The following is a 14,510-nucleotide window of genomic DNA, read 5'->3' as shown; positions in this document are numbered from 1 at the left end:
GGATTTTCACAGTAACATAATTGCTGTGTTAATGTAAACCCACTTGTGCCACTAATAAAGATTAAATAAAAAATAATTACGGTTTGTTTATTAGGATAATTAGGATGTAGAGTTACACTCAATGAGGTTAATTGTCAGGTCACAGTGTAAGTTACTATATTTATATCAATATCTACAGTGTTTTAAAAAATGTAACACATGCACTTCTCAAGGGCAATAATGGATGGCCAATAGATGGTGGCATAGCCAACGACACCCTCATCCCGTGAAAGAGGAAAAACTCATCACGTCTGGCATTGTCCTCAGGTACATGGAGTCTGTCTTCACAACGCACTAGATTTATTCAAATAGTGTATATTTTTAGGATTTGGCAACCACTTCTGCAATTTTACTTCCTAGCAAACTCCCCTGAAAATCTCGATTCACAAACTAAATTAATCTACCAACAAGCACTGAGTTAGCTCCAGACTTGTTTTCTGTGGTGATGGCACCGGTCTGGTAAAGCAAGCAATGGCCAACAATCCTTTTCTTTCACCAAAGCCTCGAATTACCCAAGAAAGATTTGCCAAGTTCCAATTTAAACGCTCTACTCATGTCCTCCAGTTGAATGTTGGATTGATTAAAGTCAAGGATGCTCGCCTCCTGGTGGCAGCTATGAGGTGAGCAGCCGCACAGGAGGGTGGCTCCTCCCGCCTGGGGATTTGGCATTTTGGCTCTTTCCAACCCAGATAACGGGTGATCTTTGGGAAGAAATTAGTACAGTTCAACAGAATTAGATCCCTTCTGCTGAGTGATGCCTGAGGGCCTAATACAGGGCCTAAGTTGGGCAAGGGTTCCCAGTCCGATTCAGAAGCCTCTCGAGCCTCAGAATGGGAGAAAATGGTGAAGGTCCCTGTGGCGTTGTTGCCCCCTGGTGCAGGTTTCTTTGTTTATGAACTGGCTTAATGGGGGTGTGATGGGGTGGCCATTTTGAGTGGGCCTTGCCACATTGTCTCACGGGGGCGCGCGGGGGGGGGGGGGCGGGGTTGGGGGGCGGACAGGCCCCCTGTCCAGTTGGTTACATGGAATATAAGACTGTTAAATAGACCGGTTAAAAGGTCCCAGATATTTGCCCTTCTGAAAAGTTTAAGGGCTGACGCAGTCTTTCTACAGCAGACCCATTTGATAATTAAGGATCAAACAAGGCTGGAGAAAGGATGGGTGGAGCAAGTATTTCACTTGAGTCTTGAGGCTAGGGCCTGGGGGACTACAGTGTTGATTAACAAGAGGATGGCTTTTTCTGCCAGGCTCAGAAGGGAGATAATGTAATAGTAAGTGAGGTGTTAGCGGGCAACGGTGCTGAGCCAACTTTGTCGCTCGAGGGGAATGTTTTGGAGAAGGCCAGCCACTTGTTAACTCACCCACTGAGGTGGCAGGCTGCCTCCCAGGATATAATTCAGATTAGGAGGGACTTGGGTGGTGGGTTGGTTTCTGCCCTGGAGAGGTTCAACGACATGTTTGAGACCTTTTACCGCGGGCTATATAAGTCTGAGCATATGGAGGAGGATTCGACAACGTTACAATTTTTGGATGGATTGACCTTTCTGGAGGTGGTACGGGATAGAAGACAGGAGCTGAAGGTGCCAATTGGACAGGAGGAGATTTTGAACTGTACGCGTCTAATGCAGATGGGTAAAGCACCAGGTCCAGATGGATTCCCTGTTGAGTTTTATAAACAGTTTGCTGGTCTGCTGGTTCCACTTCTGTTAGATATGTTCAACAATTCTCTGTCCCAGGGGTTGTTGTCAGTCATGTTGGCACAGGCATCAATTCTTGATCTTGAGAAAGGCCAACGAGTGTAGGACATACCGATCCATTTCTCTGTTAAATGCTGAAGCTAAGCTGTCGGCTAAGGTGTTGGCAATTTGTTTGGAGTCCTGCCTGCCAGAGGTGATTTTGGAGGGACAGACAGCATTTGTTAAGGACCAACAGTTGTTGGCCAACATTCAGAGACTCCTGAATGTGGTACCCTCAGTGACGCCCTCCTCAGTGGCCGAGACAGAGGTTATTATCTTGATGTACGTGGAGGAGGCGTATGATCTGGTTGTGTGGAGGTATCTTTTTGAGATTATGAGATGATTTGGTTTTGGGCCAAAATTTGTATCCTGGGTTAGGCTTTTTTTATGCCCCCTCCCCCCCCCCCCCCTCCCCCTACTGCGAGTGTCCATACCAATGTCCTGAGCTCAGGGCACTTTCAACTGAATAGGGGTGTGAAGCAGGGGTGTCCACTATCCCCGTTGTTGTTTGCCTTTGCAATTGAGCCGCTGGCTATTACCCTGAAATCCTCTTCTCAGTGGAGGGGGATAGAGCGGGCAGGAAAGGAGCATAAGGTGTCAATATATGCGGGTGATTGGTTGTGATACATTATGGACCCTATTTCCAGTGTGGGGGATATCATGCCGGTGCTCAAGTGTTTGGTTCCTTTTCAGGGTATAGACTAAACTTGGGTAAGAGTGCCTTTTTCTGGTGAACCCTCCAAGGAATGGAGCTAATCTGGGGAGGCTACAGTTTCATCCGGCCAGGATTAGTTTCCATTGTCTGGGAATTTGGGTGGTGCATGACTGGGCATTGTTTCATAAACTTCATAAACTTAACATTTGTTACTGTTCCAGTGTCTTTCTTTCGAATGCTTTTTTTAGTCGGGTCAATAAGTTATTATCTACTTTTATTTGGGGCAGGTTAAGACCCCTTGGGTTCGTAGGGCTTTTTTTGCAAAGGGATGGACAGTCGGGGAGTTTGGCACTACCTAATCTGCTGTGTTATTACTGGGTGGCAAGCTATGGTGAGGGGGTGGTTTAAGATTCCAGGGGTGGGGATGGAGGAGTTTTCTTGTATAGGATCACTTTTGAGGGCTCTTGTTGCTGCTCCTCTTGCCTTCTTTCCAGTAATGTTTTTGTCAAGCCCAGTGGTAATAGCCTCTTTGAGGATTTGGAACTAATTTAGGTAGCATTTAAAATTAGGCTCCATCGCTATCGGTGCCAATTTGTGACAACCACACGTTTGTGCTCCTGGTTCTAGATTCATTGTTTGGGCATGGGAGTGGGAGGGATTGGAGAGGTTTAGGGACATGTTTTAGGAGGGTAGGTTTGCTGGGCTGGACCAGATTGTAGAGAAATTCTAGCTCCCGATACTTGCAGGTGCAGGATGTTGTGTGTAAGGAACTTCCTTTGTTTCCCCTGATGACGGCTTATGGATGGAGTTCTGTCCTTCGATGAGCCAGGGGAAGGAAGGATCTCAGACACTCATGGGCAAATGTTGGCGATAGAACAGGCTTCATTGGAAGCAGTAAAGGGGAAGTGGGAGGACAAGTTGGATTTGGTCTTTCCAAGGGTGTGTGGAGTGAGGCTCTTCATAGGGTTAATTTCACCTCCTCTTGTGCTCGGTTTGATACAGTTCAAGGTGGTGCACAGGGCGCACTTGACCAGGGTGCATATGAGTGGGTTCTCGGGGGTGGAAGATAGGCATGAGCGATGTTCTAGGGAGCCGGCAAACCACACGCACATGTTTTGGTCCTGCCCCAAGCTTATTGATTTTTGGGTCTAGTTTTTTCAAACAATGTCAGGGATTCTGGGCGTTACGGTGGAGCCCTGCCCGACGGTGGCCATTTCTGGAGTGTCGGACATGCCAGTGCTGCAGGACGGGAAGATGACTTGGCCTTTGCCTCTCTAAATGACCGGAGACGAGTCTCGCTCGGGCTAAGGCTTGGGATTTGTTAGGAGACCTCGTGGAATTTCTGCACCAGGAACGATCAAATATGCCATGAGAGAGTCGGTGGATGGGTTTTACCCAAGGTGGCAGCCGTTCATTAAGGTTTTTAAGGAGCTGGTTACCGTCAGGGATGTTGGTCAGTCTAGGAGAGGTTTCTTTGTGGGGGAACTCGGGTGGTGGGTAGGGGGGTTATCTTGGTACGAACCTGGGTGAGGATGGGTGGGGATGTGTCTGGGATCTTTTTGTGGTAATTAAATTTTGTTTGAATATTTTGTCTGTTGTAAATGAAAATTCTTTAATTTTTTTTTTAACAAATCAAGGATGCCCAAAAAGCCGAAGTTAGAGGAGCGCTGATATCTTGGGGGATTGCAGCAATGAGCCCAGGGGTGAGTGGGACGGACTTGGTGCGAGTTTTAACATGATTTGGCCCAGTTACAGAATGACCAAAGAAAATTAATCAAATTATAAAAATAGAATGTGCATACCATGGCCAGAATCTTATGCTGTTACCCTCAATTCAAACAACAAAGATGTTGACCATTATTTTTGCTCCCAATCCCTCTGAAGAAACTCCTTTAGCTTGGGCAGAGGGAGGACAGTAGTATCGTGTCTTGGCTTTGCTCACCAAACCAAATATAACATCAACAAAAACTATGTCTATTTATATTGTGCTTTTAACTTCACAAAACAACCCAAGGCGCTTCACGGGTGCTATGTAGGGTACTGGGCCACTGGGCAGCGTGGTGACACAGTGGTTAGCATTGCTGCCTACGGCGCTGAGGACCCAGGTTCGAATCCCGGCCCTGGGTCTGTCCGTGTGGAGTTTGCACGTTCTCCCCGTGTCTGCGTGGGTCTCACCCCCACAACCCAAAGATGTGCAGGTTAGGTGGATTGGCCATTCTAAATTGCCCCCTTAATTGGAAAAAATAATTGGATACTCTAAATTTATTTTTAAAAAAGGTACTGGGGCACTTAGGAAACATTATCCAAAGAGGTAGGTTTTAAACTGACCTAGAGGAGGAAAAGCTGAGAGGTTTTGGCAGCTGTAGTCTCAAGGCGTCCACTCACACAGGCGGCGCAGTGGTTAGCACTGCTACCTCACAATGCCAGGCACCCAGGTTCAATTCCAGCCTTGGGTGACTGTGTGGAGTTTGCACTTTCTCCCGTGTCTGCGTGGGTTTTCTCTGGGTGCTCCGGTTTCCTCCCACAGTTAAAAGATGTGCAGGTCAGGTGATAGGTCGGGGAACTGGGAGTAGGTAAAGCCCTTTAAATGTGGCACCTGGTCTTATGACCCCACGAGAAAATGGCCGGTCCACAGACTTAATGCCTGCTGCGTGATTGGCTGGACGCCCCGTCCATGATTATCTGACTGGCTGATGGCAGTGAGTTTGCACTTAGTCAGCCACCTCGCCTACGAATGGAGGTCCTGCACACTTCCAGGCCCGTCGTTGGGACACTCAATGCTACAAGATTTAGATACATGAGGGCAGCAGGGTAGCATGGTGGTTAGCATAAATGCTTCACAGCTCCAGGGTCCCAGGTTCGATTCCCGGCTGGGTCACTGTCTGTGTGGAGTCTGCACGTCCTCCCCCTGTGTGCGTGGGTTTCCTCCGGGTGCTCCGGTTTCCTCCCACAGTCCAAAGATGTGCGGGTTAGGTGGATTGGCCATGCTAAATTGCCCGTAGTGTCCTAATAAAAAGTAAGGTTAAGGGGGGGGTTTTGGGTTACGGGTATAGGGTGGATACGTGGGTTTGAGTAGGGTGATCATGGCTCGGCACAACATTGAAGGCCAAAGGGCCTGTTCTGTGCTGTACTGTTCTATGTTCTAAATGCACCAAGGCACAAAAGGGGCTGTCACCCCCTCATCTCATTTGTTTAATTTACTGATTATGTGTTTTCAACAACGTATATATGCGGGTGGCCCGGTGCTTCACAGTACCAGGGACCCGGGTCCAATTCCAGCCTTGGGTGACTGCCTGTGTGGTTTGCACATTCTCCTCGTGTCTGCATGGGTCTCATCCCAAGTCCGAACATGTGCAGGTTAGACAGGGTTATGGGGGTAAGGTAGGTAGCCGAATGGCCTCTTACTGCACTGCAGGGATTCTATGAATTTGTGAAAGAAAAAAAGACCCCACGTGCAGCTGTCACTCCCCCTCTCATTTCCGTTTAATTTATTGACCTTTGGTTTTATTAAAAGTATAAATAGCACCAAGAAAGCTTTCAAGCCAGCTAGCTGGCTTTATAGTGTAAAAAGTATATAAAATGCTGCTGAATAAAGTCTGAATACGTCACAATCCCTGATCAGCAGAATTTCCGTTATATTGTCAGCTCTAATTCGCCTGAAAAAGGAGCTTTATTTTGCATTAAATAAAAATGACTGCGGCCAAAAGACAACTTGAATCATTGGTTTGGGTGGAGGTTCGAGTGAGGGTGGGGGGTTGGGATGTGGGTGGTGTTGGGGAAATGGGGGTGTAGATGGGGGAAGTTGGGATAGGGGACGTTGGGATTAGGGTGGGGGGTGGGGAGTTGGGATGGGGGAATCGGGGTGTTGATGGGGGGAGGTTGGGATGATGAGGGGGGAGGTTGGGATGGGGTTGGTGGGTTGGGATGGGGTTGGTGGGATGATGGGAGGGTTGGGATGGGGAGGGAGGTTGGGATGGGGTGGTGGGGAGGGATGGGGTGGAGAGGTTGGGATGGAGGAGGCTGGTAGGGGGGTGGGAGGGAGGTTGGGATGAGGGGGTGGGGAGGTTGGGATGGGGGTTTGCAGTGTGGGGGATACGTTGGGAGGGGGAGGTTGAGGTGGGGAGGGATGGGGTGGAGAGGTTGGGATGGAGGAGGCTGGTAGGGGGGTGGGAGGGAGGTTGGGATGAGGGGGTGGGGAGGTTGGGATGGGGGTTTGCAGTGTGGGGGATACGTTGGGAGGGGGAGGTTGAGGTGGGGAGGGATGGGGTGGAGAGGTTGGGATGGAGGAGGCTGGTAGGGGGGTGGGAGGGAGGTTGGGATGGGGGTTTGCAGTGTGGGGGATACGTTGGGAGGGGGACTTTGAGGTGGGGAGGGATGGGGTGGGTGGTGTAAGGGGGCTGGAGGTGGTTGGTGTGGGGGGGGGAGGTTTGGTGTGTGTGTGGGGGGGAGGGGTTGGGATGGGGGTGGGGCGGTTGGTGTGGGGGGAGGGAAGTTGGGATGAGTTGTGGAGGGGTCGGCTGCAGTACCGGTTCAGGCCGCACGGGGCGACACGGAAGTTGCGGCTGCTCCGATCAGGAGCGGGTGTGGGTGGGGCTGGCGGCGAAATGCTACATGAGGGTGAAGCCGGAGCCAATCAGATCGGCCGGCCCGGCGCTGGCGCCAAAACCTGAAGTGTGCATTTGGCGGGAGTTGCGGTCAGAGAGACACACACGGAGAGATATACCGGCACCGGGAGAGACGGATAGAGAGAGACACAGGAACCGGGAGAGAGAGAGAGAGAGAGAGAAAGAGAAAGAGAAAGAGAAAGAAAGAAAGAAAGAAAGAAAGAGAGACAGACAGACACACCGGGAGAGAGACCGAGAGACAACGCAGGCACCGGGGGAGAGACAACACCGCCCGCATTAACCGGTGAGGGGCTCCTGGCGCTGAGCTGGGCTTCAGGTTGGAATGAAAGCTGCTGCTGATCAGCAATCCGAGCCCCAGATTGGGCTGAATTCCTCAGGCTGGGGCCTTGAAATTGCAATAATTTATTTCAGTGTGAACTTTCATCCTCCTTAACCCAGCTCTGGGTTCACTTCACTTGTCTTTCCGTTAAATGGAAACTTACTGCGTTTACTTCTCTCTCCGATTTAACTTAATTTTGGGTTAAATTTTCTCTCGTCACTATTTGTTGGATTTATTCTTTTTCCATCTCTCCTTTTGCCCAGTTCTGGGTTTAATTTTCCCTCTCTGTGTGTCTCTCAGCTTCACTCTCTGGCCCAGTTCCGTTGTATTTTAACATGTCCCTTCCCCTCTGTTTGCTCTCCCAGTTCGGACACCATGCCTTCCATGTGGAAAAGCCGCTCCCAAACCACCATCGACTTTCCCAAGAAGAAGTTCCAGCGCTCCTGCCCAGCCAGTAAAGGAACGAGGCAAGAGTCGCTGCCCCTCAGCCCCCGGAAGCGTCTCGGTAATGTTGATTTTTGGTTTGCTTTATGTTTTTTTCTGTTCTCTTTAACCTACAAAAAGACCGCTGACGGCAACTTGGACTGTTTGCATCTTGGCAGCTCTGAGCCCTTCCTTGTCTTAATCTGCAGCTCCGACACTTTATTTTCTTTTAATACTAATAACTGCAGAGTGAGATATGGTTATTTTATCCCCGAAAATCTGACTTCCCGATGGGATTAATTGCTCTTGGCTTTTTGCTTTCTGCCAACATGAACATGGGCCTAAAACTTGCTCCATCCAAACGCTGGGAATTTGCCTCCAGGGGTCCCCCCTTGATAATGGCAAAGACACTCCTGCCAGATACCATGGAGCCGTTAGAAAATGTGTATTTTTAAAAGTTGACCGTAACAAGTTTACTAATTTAAAAGTTAACCAGATGGCTGTGGATCTGGAGTTACATGTAGGCCGGGCCAGATGAAGTCAGCAGATTTCCTTCTGTGAGGGGGGGGCATATGTGAACCACAACAATTGATGAGCGCTTCAAGGGCACCGTTACTGAGACTAGTTTCCAATTCCCAATTTTTTTTATTGCCAAGGTGAGATTTGAACCCACATTCCCAGAGCATTGGCCTGGGTCTCGGGATTACTAGACCAGTGACATTACCGTTATGCCATCATCCACCCGTTTACTTTAACTGTTTGATACAACTTAATGACTTACTCGGCCATTTCAGAGAGGCAGTTAAGAATCAATCACTTGGCTGTGGAACTATAGTCACATATAGGCCAGACTGGGTGGGGGTGGCCGATTTCCTCCATTAAAGGGCATTAGGGTTGGCTTTTTTGCAACCGTTTCCAATTAAGGGGCAATTCAGCAAACAGACTGTCTGCCCCACTATGTTTGTGGCCGGGTGTTCCTAGAAAGGCAGCACGTATCCACAGGCACATTCCAGGCTTTCGATACCCGGTGGGCACCGCATAGATTGGGGTGCTTTATTGACCCCTTTAATTGCACTCTCATTTGATGTTTTAAGTTTCCATTGATCTTTGTTACGTATGAGCAGTGCCCCTATCAGGAGTGGCCCTTTTTTGCTTTATCCCTAAGTTTGTTTCCTTTCTTATATTTGGTTCACCTCAAAAGAGTGGTCAGTCCATCTACCCTGCACATCTTTGGGTTGTGGGGAGTGAGACCCACGCAGACACGGGGAGAATGAGCAAACTCCATGATTATGATCTGGGGCCGGCTTCAAACCTGGATCCTTGGCACCGTGAGGATGGGTGGGTTGGTTTTTGTGGCGATCCGTTAGTTTCATTGTCATGGTTAATTAGACTAGCATTTGAAAATGAAAATCGCTTATTGTCACGAGTAGGCTTCAATGAAGTTACTGTGAAAAGCCCCCTAGTCGCCACATTCCGGCGCCTGTCCGGGGAGGCTGGTACGGGAATCGAACCGTGCTGCTGGCCTGCTTGGTTTGCTTTAAAAGCCAGCGATTTAGCCTGGTGAGCTAAACCAGCCCCATTTTACTGTAGAATTATTAATTCAATGAATTGAAATAACCCTAGATGCTGTGATGGGATTTCAATTCCTGTCTGTGGAGCTAGACAAGGTCTCCGGCTTATTGATTTAGTTAATGTTGCCATAATACTGCTATCTCCTTGGGTAAGGAGACCAGGCCCAGCCTGTTCAATGTGCAGGGTAGAAAAATTGGGTGTCTAAGTGGATATTGAAATCGGAAAAGCATTGTGCAATGTAGAAGGATGAAGAGAAATTAGTTATTTCAGCTTCAGTGGGTATCAAACAATGAGGATTTAAAAAAAAAATGTTAAACGTTGAATCGCTCAGATATGGGGAGTGGATGAAGTTGGGGTTTGGTGGGAAATCTAGGGAGAAATGTTGCAGACCATGTATCTGGGTGGAGCCTGCCTCCATGAAGGAGATGGACCTGCTGATAGTCGGGACAGGATTTCCATCAAACCCAAGACATTCATGTGGCAGTCCAGGTTGGAGTCCTGGCTGGGGAGACAGTGGAGGTTCTGTGTACTTTATTGAAATGTTCCTTTGTATTGATTGCGCCTTTAACCTTTCTAGACACTGAGAACCTGTGTAACGTACCCAAGCCTCTGCAGTGCTCGCCAACCAAGCGGAAGAAGGAAAACCAGCCTTTCGCTCCATTAACTCCCAGAGGCCGGAAATTAGAATTTGATGAGAGTCTGGTTAAACAGGCAGCATGTTCTCCAGAAAAGCACGAGCCACTTGCTGATCCATTTGTTACCAGTAAATCACCGGGACGAACAGCAAACCCTCTCAGCAAGGGGTGCGAGACGCCATGTTCAAAAAACTCCTTCCAAGGACGGAAATCTCTTGCGAGGAATGCAACGCAGCAAGGTATGATCAACATTTGGTGTAAAATTGATCTGGATTCTTTGACTGCATGTGATGTATGATTTTCTGGTTTGTTTGGTTCAGTGCTGCGGGCTGATCACCATAAGACACTGGAGCAGCAGTTGGCCATTCGGCCCATCGAGTCTGCTCCGCCTTTCAATGAGATCATGACTGATCTGATGTGATAATCCTCAACTCCACTTTCTCAACTTAGCCCCGTAACCCTCGATTCCCTTACTGATTAAAAATCTGTCTTATCTCCACCTTGAGTATATTGAACGACTCAGCCTCCTCAGCGTCTCTGCGACCCCTTGCTCTGAGATTATGCCCTCTCCTCCTCGATTCTCCCACAAGGGGAAGCAACCTCTCAGCATCTACCCTGTCAAGCCCCCTGAGAATCCAATATGTCTCAAGATTATGGCTTCCTTCTTCCAATCTCCCAATAAGTACAGGCCAAACCTACTCAACCTCTTCTCATAAGAAAATCCCTCCATATCAAACGTTTTGCCTTGTATATTTTTAGCAAGACTTCCCTATTTTTATACTCTATTCCCTATGGAAAAAAAAAGGCCAACATTCCATTTGCCTTCCCTATTCCCTGCCGAATCGCCAAGCTGTTAAGACAGCACCTCCAATAGTGCAGTGCTCCCTCAGTACTCCGCTGGAGTCTCAGCCTGGCTTTGTTTGCAAGTGTCTGGAATGGGGCCTGAACCCACAGTTCTCTGGTTTCTTTCCAGGCAGGAGAGCAAATATGTCCGATAGTTGTATTCTCGGGCTCCCTTTTCAAAGAATTAACCAGGTTTGACTCTCTGTTTGACACGGAGATTGGTAGTTTTCAGAGCAGTGTGGCTATCTGGGGTTACTGCATATTTATGTGGAGTGTGGAATGATTGAAGGAGGCAATTATAATTTCCCCCCCATTGTTTTCCTTTTTCGATCCCTTGCGTTCTGCATTATTAATCCTGCACTTGAAATCCAAACTATAGCCCGCTAATTTAGTGACGTCTGCATATGAATTTCTGTTCTGACTTTGCTAAACTTCGTAAATTTGAACAAGTTTTCAAATGGGTTCCAGAGAGAGCCGCACACGGCAAATTTGGCTGCTCTAAATGGTCATTGAAATAAATCGCGTTTGTCCTTGAGCGCTGAACAATGCCAAACCCTTTTGGTCACTTTACCTGCCTTTCTCTTGTACAGTGAATGTAGTACAAGATTCTGTGCAGAGCCATTGAATTCCAGCGATTAATGACTTTTTTGGTTACTGTTTCAGGTACATTGTATCAACAGACCAAACAGGTACTGAACACAGCTATCCCAGAGCGCCTTCTAGCACGTGAGGATGAGACTGAAGCCATCTCTCGGTTTATCGTGGGCCACGTCTGTGACCAAAAGCCAGGGAGTCTGTACATCTCGGGAGCTCCTGGCACAGGAAAGACGGCGTGTGTGGAGCGAATAATAGAAGATGGAAAGGTATTGCAGTCTGAAGTAAAGCAAAACATTGCAGATGCTGGGAATCTGAAATAAAACTGCCGCAAGTACTCGCGTCGATTTGCGGCGAGAGTTGATGTTTTGAGTCGAATGAGACTTCTTCATAAACAAGCGAACGTTGCGTGTTTTGTCGTCTCCTTTTTCTGCCTCAGCTGGTCATCGGAAAGTCTTTCTGAGCCAAAAGGACCAGATAGTCTCAGATCCCCGGCTTAAACGGGCTTGCACAATCGGTTTAGCTGAGTTGGCTGCACTGCTGTGTTGTGATGCAGAGCGAGGCCAACCGCGTGGGCTCAATCCCCATGCCGGATGAGGTTATTCATGAAGGCCCCGCCTTCTCAACCTCTCCTTTTGCCTGAGGTGTGATCCTCAGGTTAAGCCACCACCAGTCAGCTCTCCCCCTCAAAGGGGAAAGCAGCCTATGGTTATCTGGGGCAAGGGTGACTTTTTTTTCTCTAATTAAGGGGCAATTTAGCGCAGCCAATTCACCTACCCCGCACATCTTTGGGTTGTGGAAGTGAGACCCATGCCAGACACTGGGAGAGTGTGGAAACTCCAGGGATTGAACTCCAGACCCTCAGCACTGTGAGGCAGCAGTGCTAACCACTGTGTCTACATGCCACCCCAGGCAACTTTATTATTAATTGCACTGTCTTCCACATCAAATGGTAAAAACAAACTAAATATTTACACTATGGATGCAGAGGGAGCGCACTGCGGAGTCACAGCGTCCCTACAGTGCAGAAGGAGGCCATGTGGCCCATCGAGTCTGTACTGACCCTCTGAAGGAGCACCCCACCCAAGCTCACTTCCCTGCCCTACCCCAATAACACCTTCATCCAACCTACACATCTCTGGACAGTCGGGGGAAATTTAGCGCGGCCAATTCCCCTAACCTGCACATCTTTGGACTGTGGGAAGAAAGCAGAGGAAACCCACGCAGACACGGGGAGAACGTGCAAACTCCACATAGACAGTCACCAAGGCCGAAATTGAACCCGGGTCCCTGCAGCTGCGTGCCGCCCTCGCAGTCTAAATGTGAGCAATCAGCGCACACCTCACTTGCCCTTGCCTTGCCTGCATATCCCTTCAGTCATACTGGTAACAAAAAAGCTACACGGATGGAAATCAATGGCATGTGATCCACAAAATTGAAATGAGGAGTTAACACATCATCCAGAAGAACTGGTCTCCGGTGGAATGTCCCACGTTTGCTGAAGAATGTGAGTGGAACCCTGGAGAGTGTCTGACCTCTAGAACTGTATGCTGGGAAGAAGACAGTGTCTTTGGAGGGGGAGATGATGGAAAAGTAAAATATTTGCATTTGTGTTTGGAGCAAGTTTGTTGAGTATGGATGATCAGTTGACCCACGCCGAGTATTGGCTGGTATTGCTACCCCGTGGCCTGGGTTCAATTCAGGCCTTGGGTGACTGTGGAGTTTGCACTTCACAGGGTTCGATCTTGGCACTGGATCACTGTGTGGAGTTTTGCATCTTCTCCCCGTGTGTGTGTGTGCAGGTCTCACCCCTAGAACCCAAAGATGTGCAGATTAGGTGGATTGACCACACTAAATTGCCCCTTAATTGGAAAAAAATAATTTGACACTTTAAATGTTTTAAAAAAACTTCAATGGGGTTGATACAGTTGTGTGTCTTCTGTGTTGTGAGCTGTGACTAGTAACCTGCCCCCCGAGAATGCCATATTTACAACGCAGCAGCCGGGTATTCCAAACAACAGTTGCCCATCTCCATCTACCCCCCACTAGCATGTCCTTCTAGTAGTTTTACCCTCATTTAACTAGCGCCCCATTAAATGCACTTAGGCTGTTTGCTACTCCCAGTTGTAGCAAATTCTACTGAGTGCAGAAAGTTTTTCTTCCATTCCCCAATGGGATTACGACTGTCTATCCTATATATATTTATGACCTCCAATTTTCGTTGCCTAAGCCGTGCCCCCACCCCCTCTCCTTGATTAGATAATTTGCTGATTAATGGTACTCCCTCCACTAGAAGCCAGTCTTTTCACAAAGGGAGATAATGGCAAGGGGGAGGGAAAGGATTTTTGTTCAATTGTCAACACTCCTTTTGTATTACAGGGCACACTTGGGGACACCATCGTCATTTCCATTAACTGTATGTCGCTGAGGAGCTCGCAGACCATTTTCCGTTCCATCGTAGACAAACTGTATGGAAAGAGCAAGCTTCGTTGTGCAGGAAAAGATTTTCCCAGGAAACTGGAAAATAAACTCACCAGCCCGGGTCCAATGGTGTAAGTGTCTCCTGGAAATCATCTGTTTTGGTGGGGGAACAGCGACCTGCATGTTTCTGTGTGAAGAAGGTTCTGGAAGAATTTTTAATTGAGGGGTTTTGGGCGGCGCAGTGGTTAACACTGCTGTCTACGGCGCTGTGGATTGGGGTTCGATCCCGGCCCCGGGTCACTGTCCGTGTGGAGTTTTCACATTTTCCCTGTGTCTGCGTGGGTTTCACCCCCACAACCCAAAGATGTGCAGGGTAGGTGGATTGGCCACACTAAATTGCCCCTTAATTGGAAAAAGATAATTGGGTAGGTCGTACCCACGAGCTGCAAGGGTGTTAACCAGGGAGATGAATTTAAGATCAGGGAAGAAAATTATATATATTTTAATATATTCAGCAAATTGCAATGCGGAATCCACTGCTTGAAAAGGTGGTGGAAGCAGATTCGATAGTAACTTTCAAAAGGGAGCTGGATGTGAGTGGGAGTACAAGATTAATCAGTACCACGCTCAAGAGCGATAGCATCAGCA

At 48.3% G+C, this 14,510-nt stretch overlaps 1 protein-coding gene across 3 annotated transcripts in view; it reads left to right on the top strand.

Moving 5' to 3' along the window:
* The first annotated feature begins 231 nt into the window (after positions 1–231).
* cdc6 (cell division cycle 6 homolog (S. cerevisiae)) overlaps positions 232–14,510 on the top strand; it is a 31,311-nt gene continuing 17,032 nt past the window's right edge. For 2 of the 3 annotated variants that reach the window (XM_038778939.1, XM_038778937.1), the window contains exons 1-5: positions 7,269–7,338; positions 7,740–7,879; positions 9,947–10,243; positions 11,511–11,710; positions 13,821–13,993. In XM_038778939.1, the coding sequence (XP_038634867.1) occupies positions 7,750–7,879; positions 9,947–10,243; positions 11,511–11,710; positions 13,821–13,993 (800 nt within the window). In that variant the 5' untranslated portion in view covers positions 7,269–7,338; positions 7,740–7,749. Of the gene's footprint in view, positions 307–7,268; positions 7,339–7,739; positions 7,880–9,946; positions 10,244–11,510; positions 11,711–13,820; positions 13,994–14,510 lie in introns of those variants that run through there. The other variant, XM_038778938.1, reaches the window with a different exon arrangement.

Source organism: Scyliorhinus canicula, chromosome 19 (genome assembly GCF_902713615.1).
Source record: "Scyliorhinus canicula chromosome 19, sScyCan1.1, whole genome shotgun sequence".
Taxonomy (NCBI): domain Eukaryota; kingdom Metazoa; phylum Chordata; class Chondrichthyes; order Carcharhiniformes; family Scyliorhinidae; genus Scyliorhinus; species Scyliorhinus canicula.
Note: the sequence above shows the minus strand (reverse complement) of the source record. Positions and strands in the feature narration are given on the sequence as shown.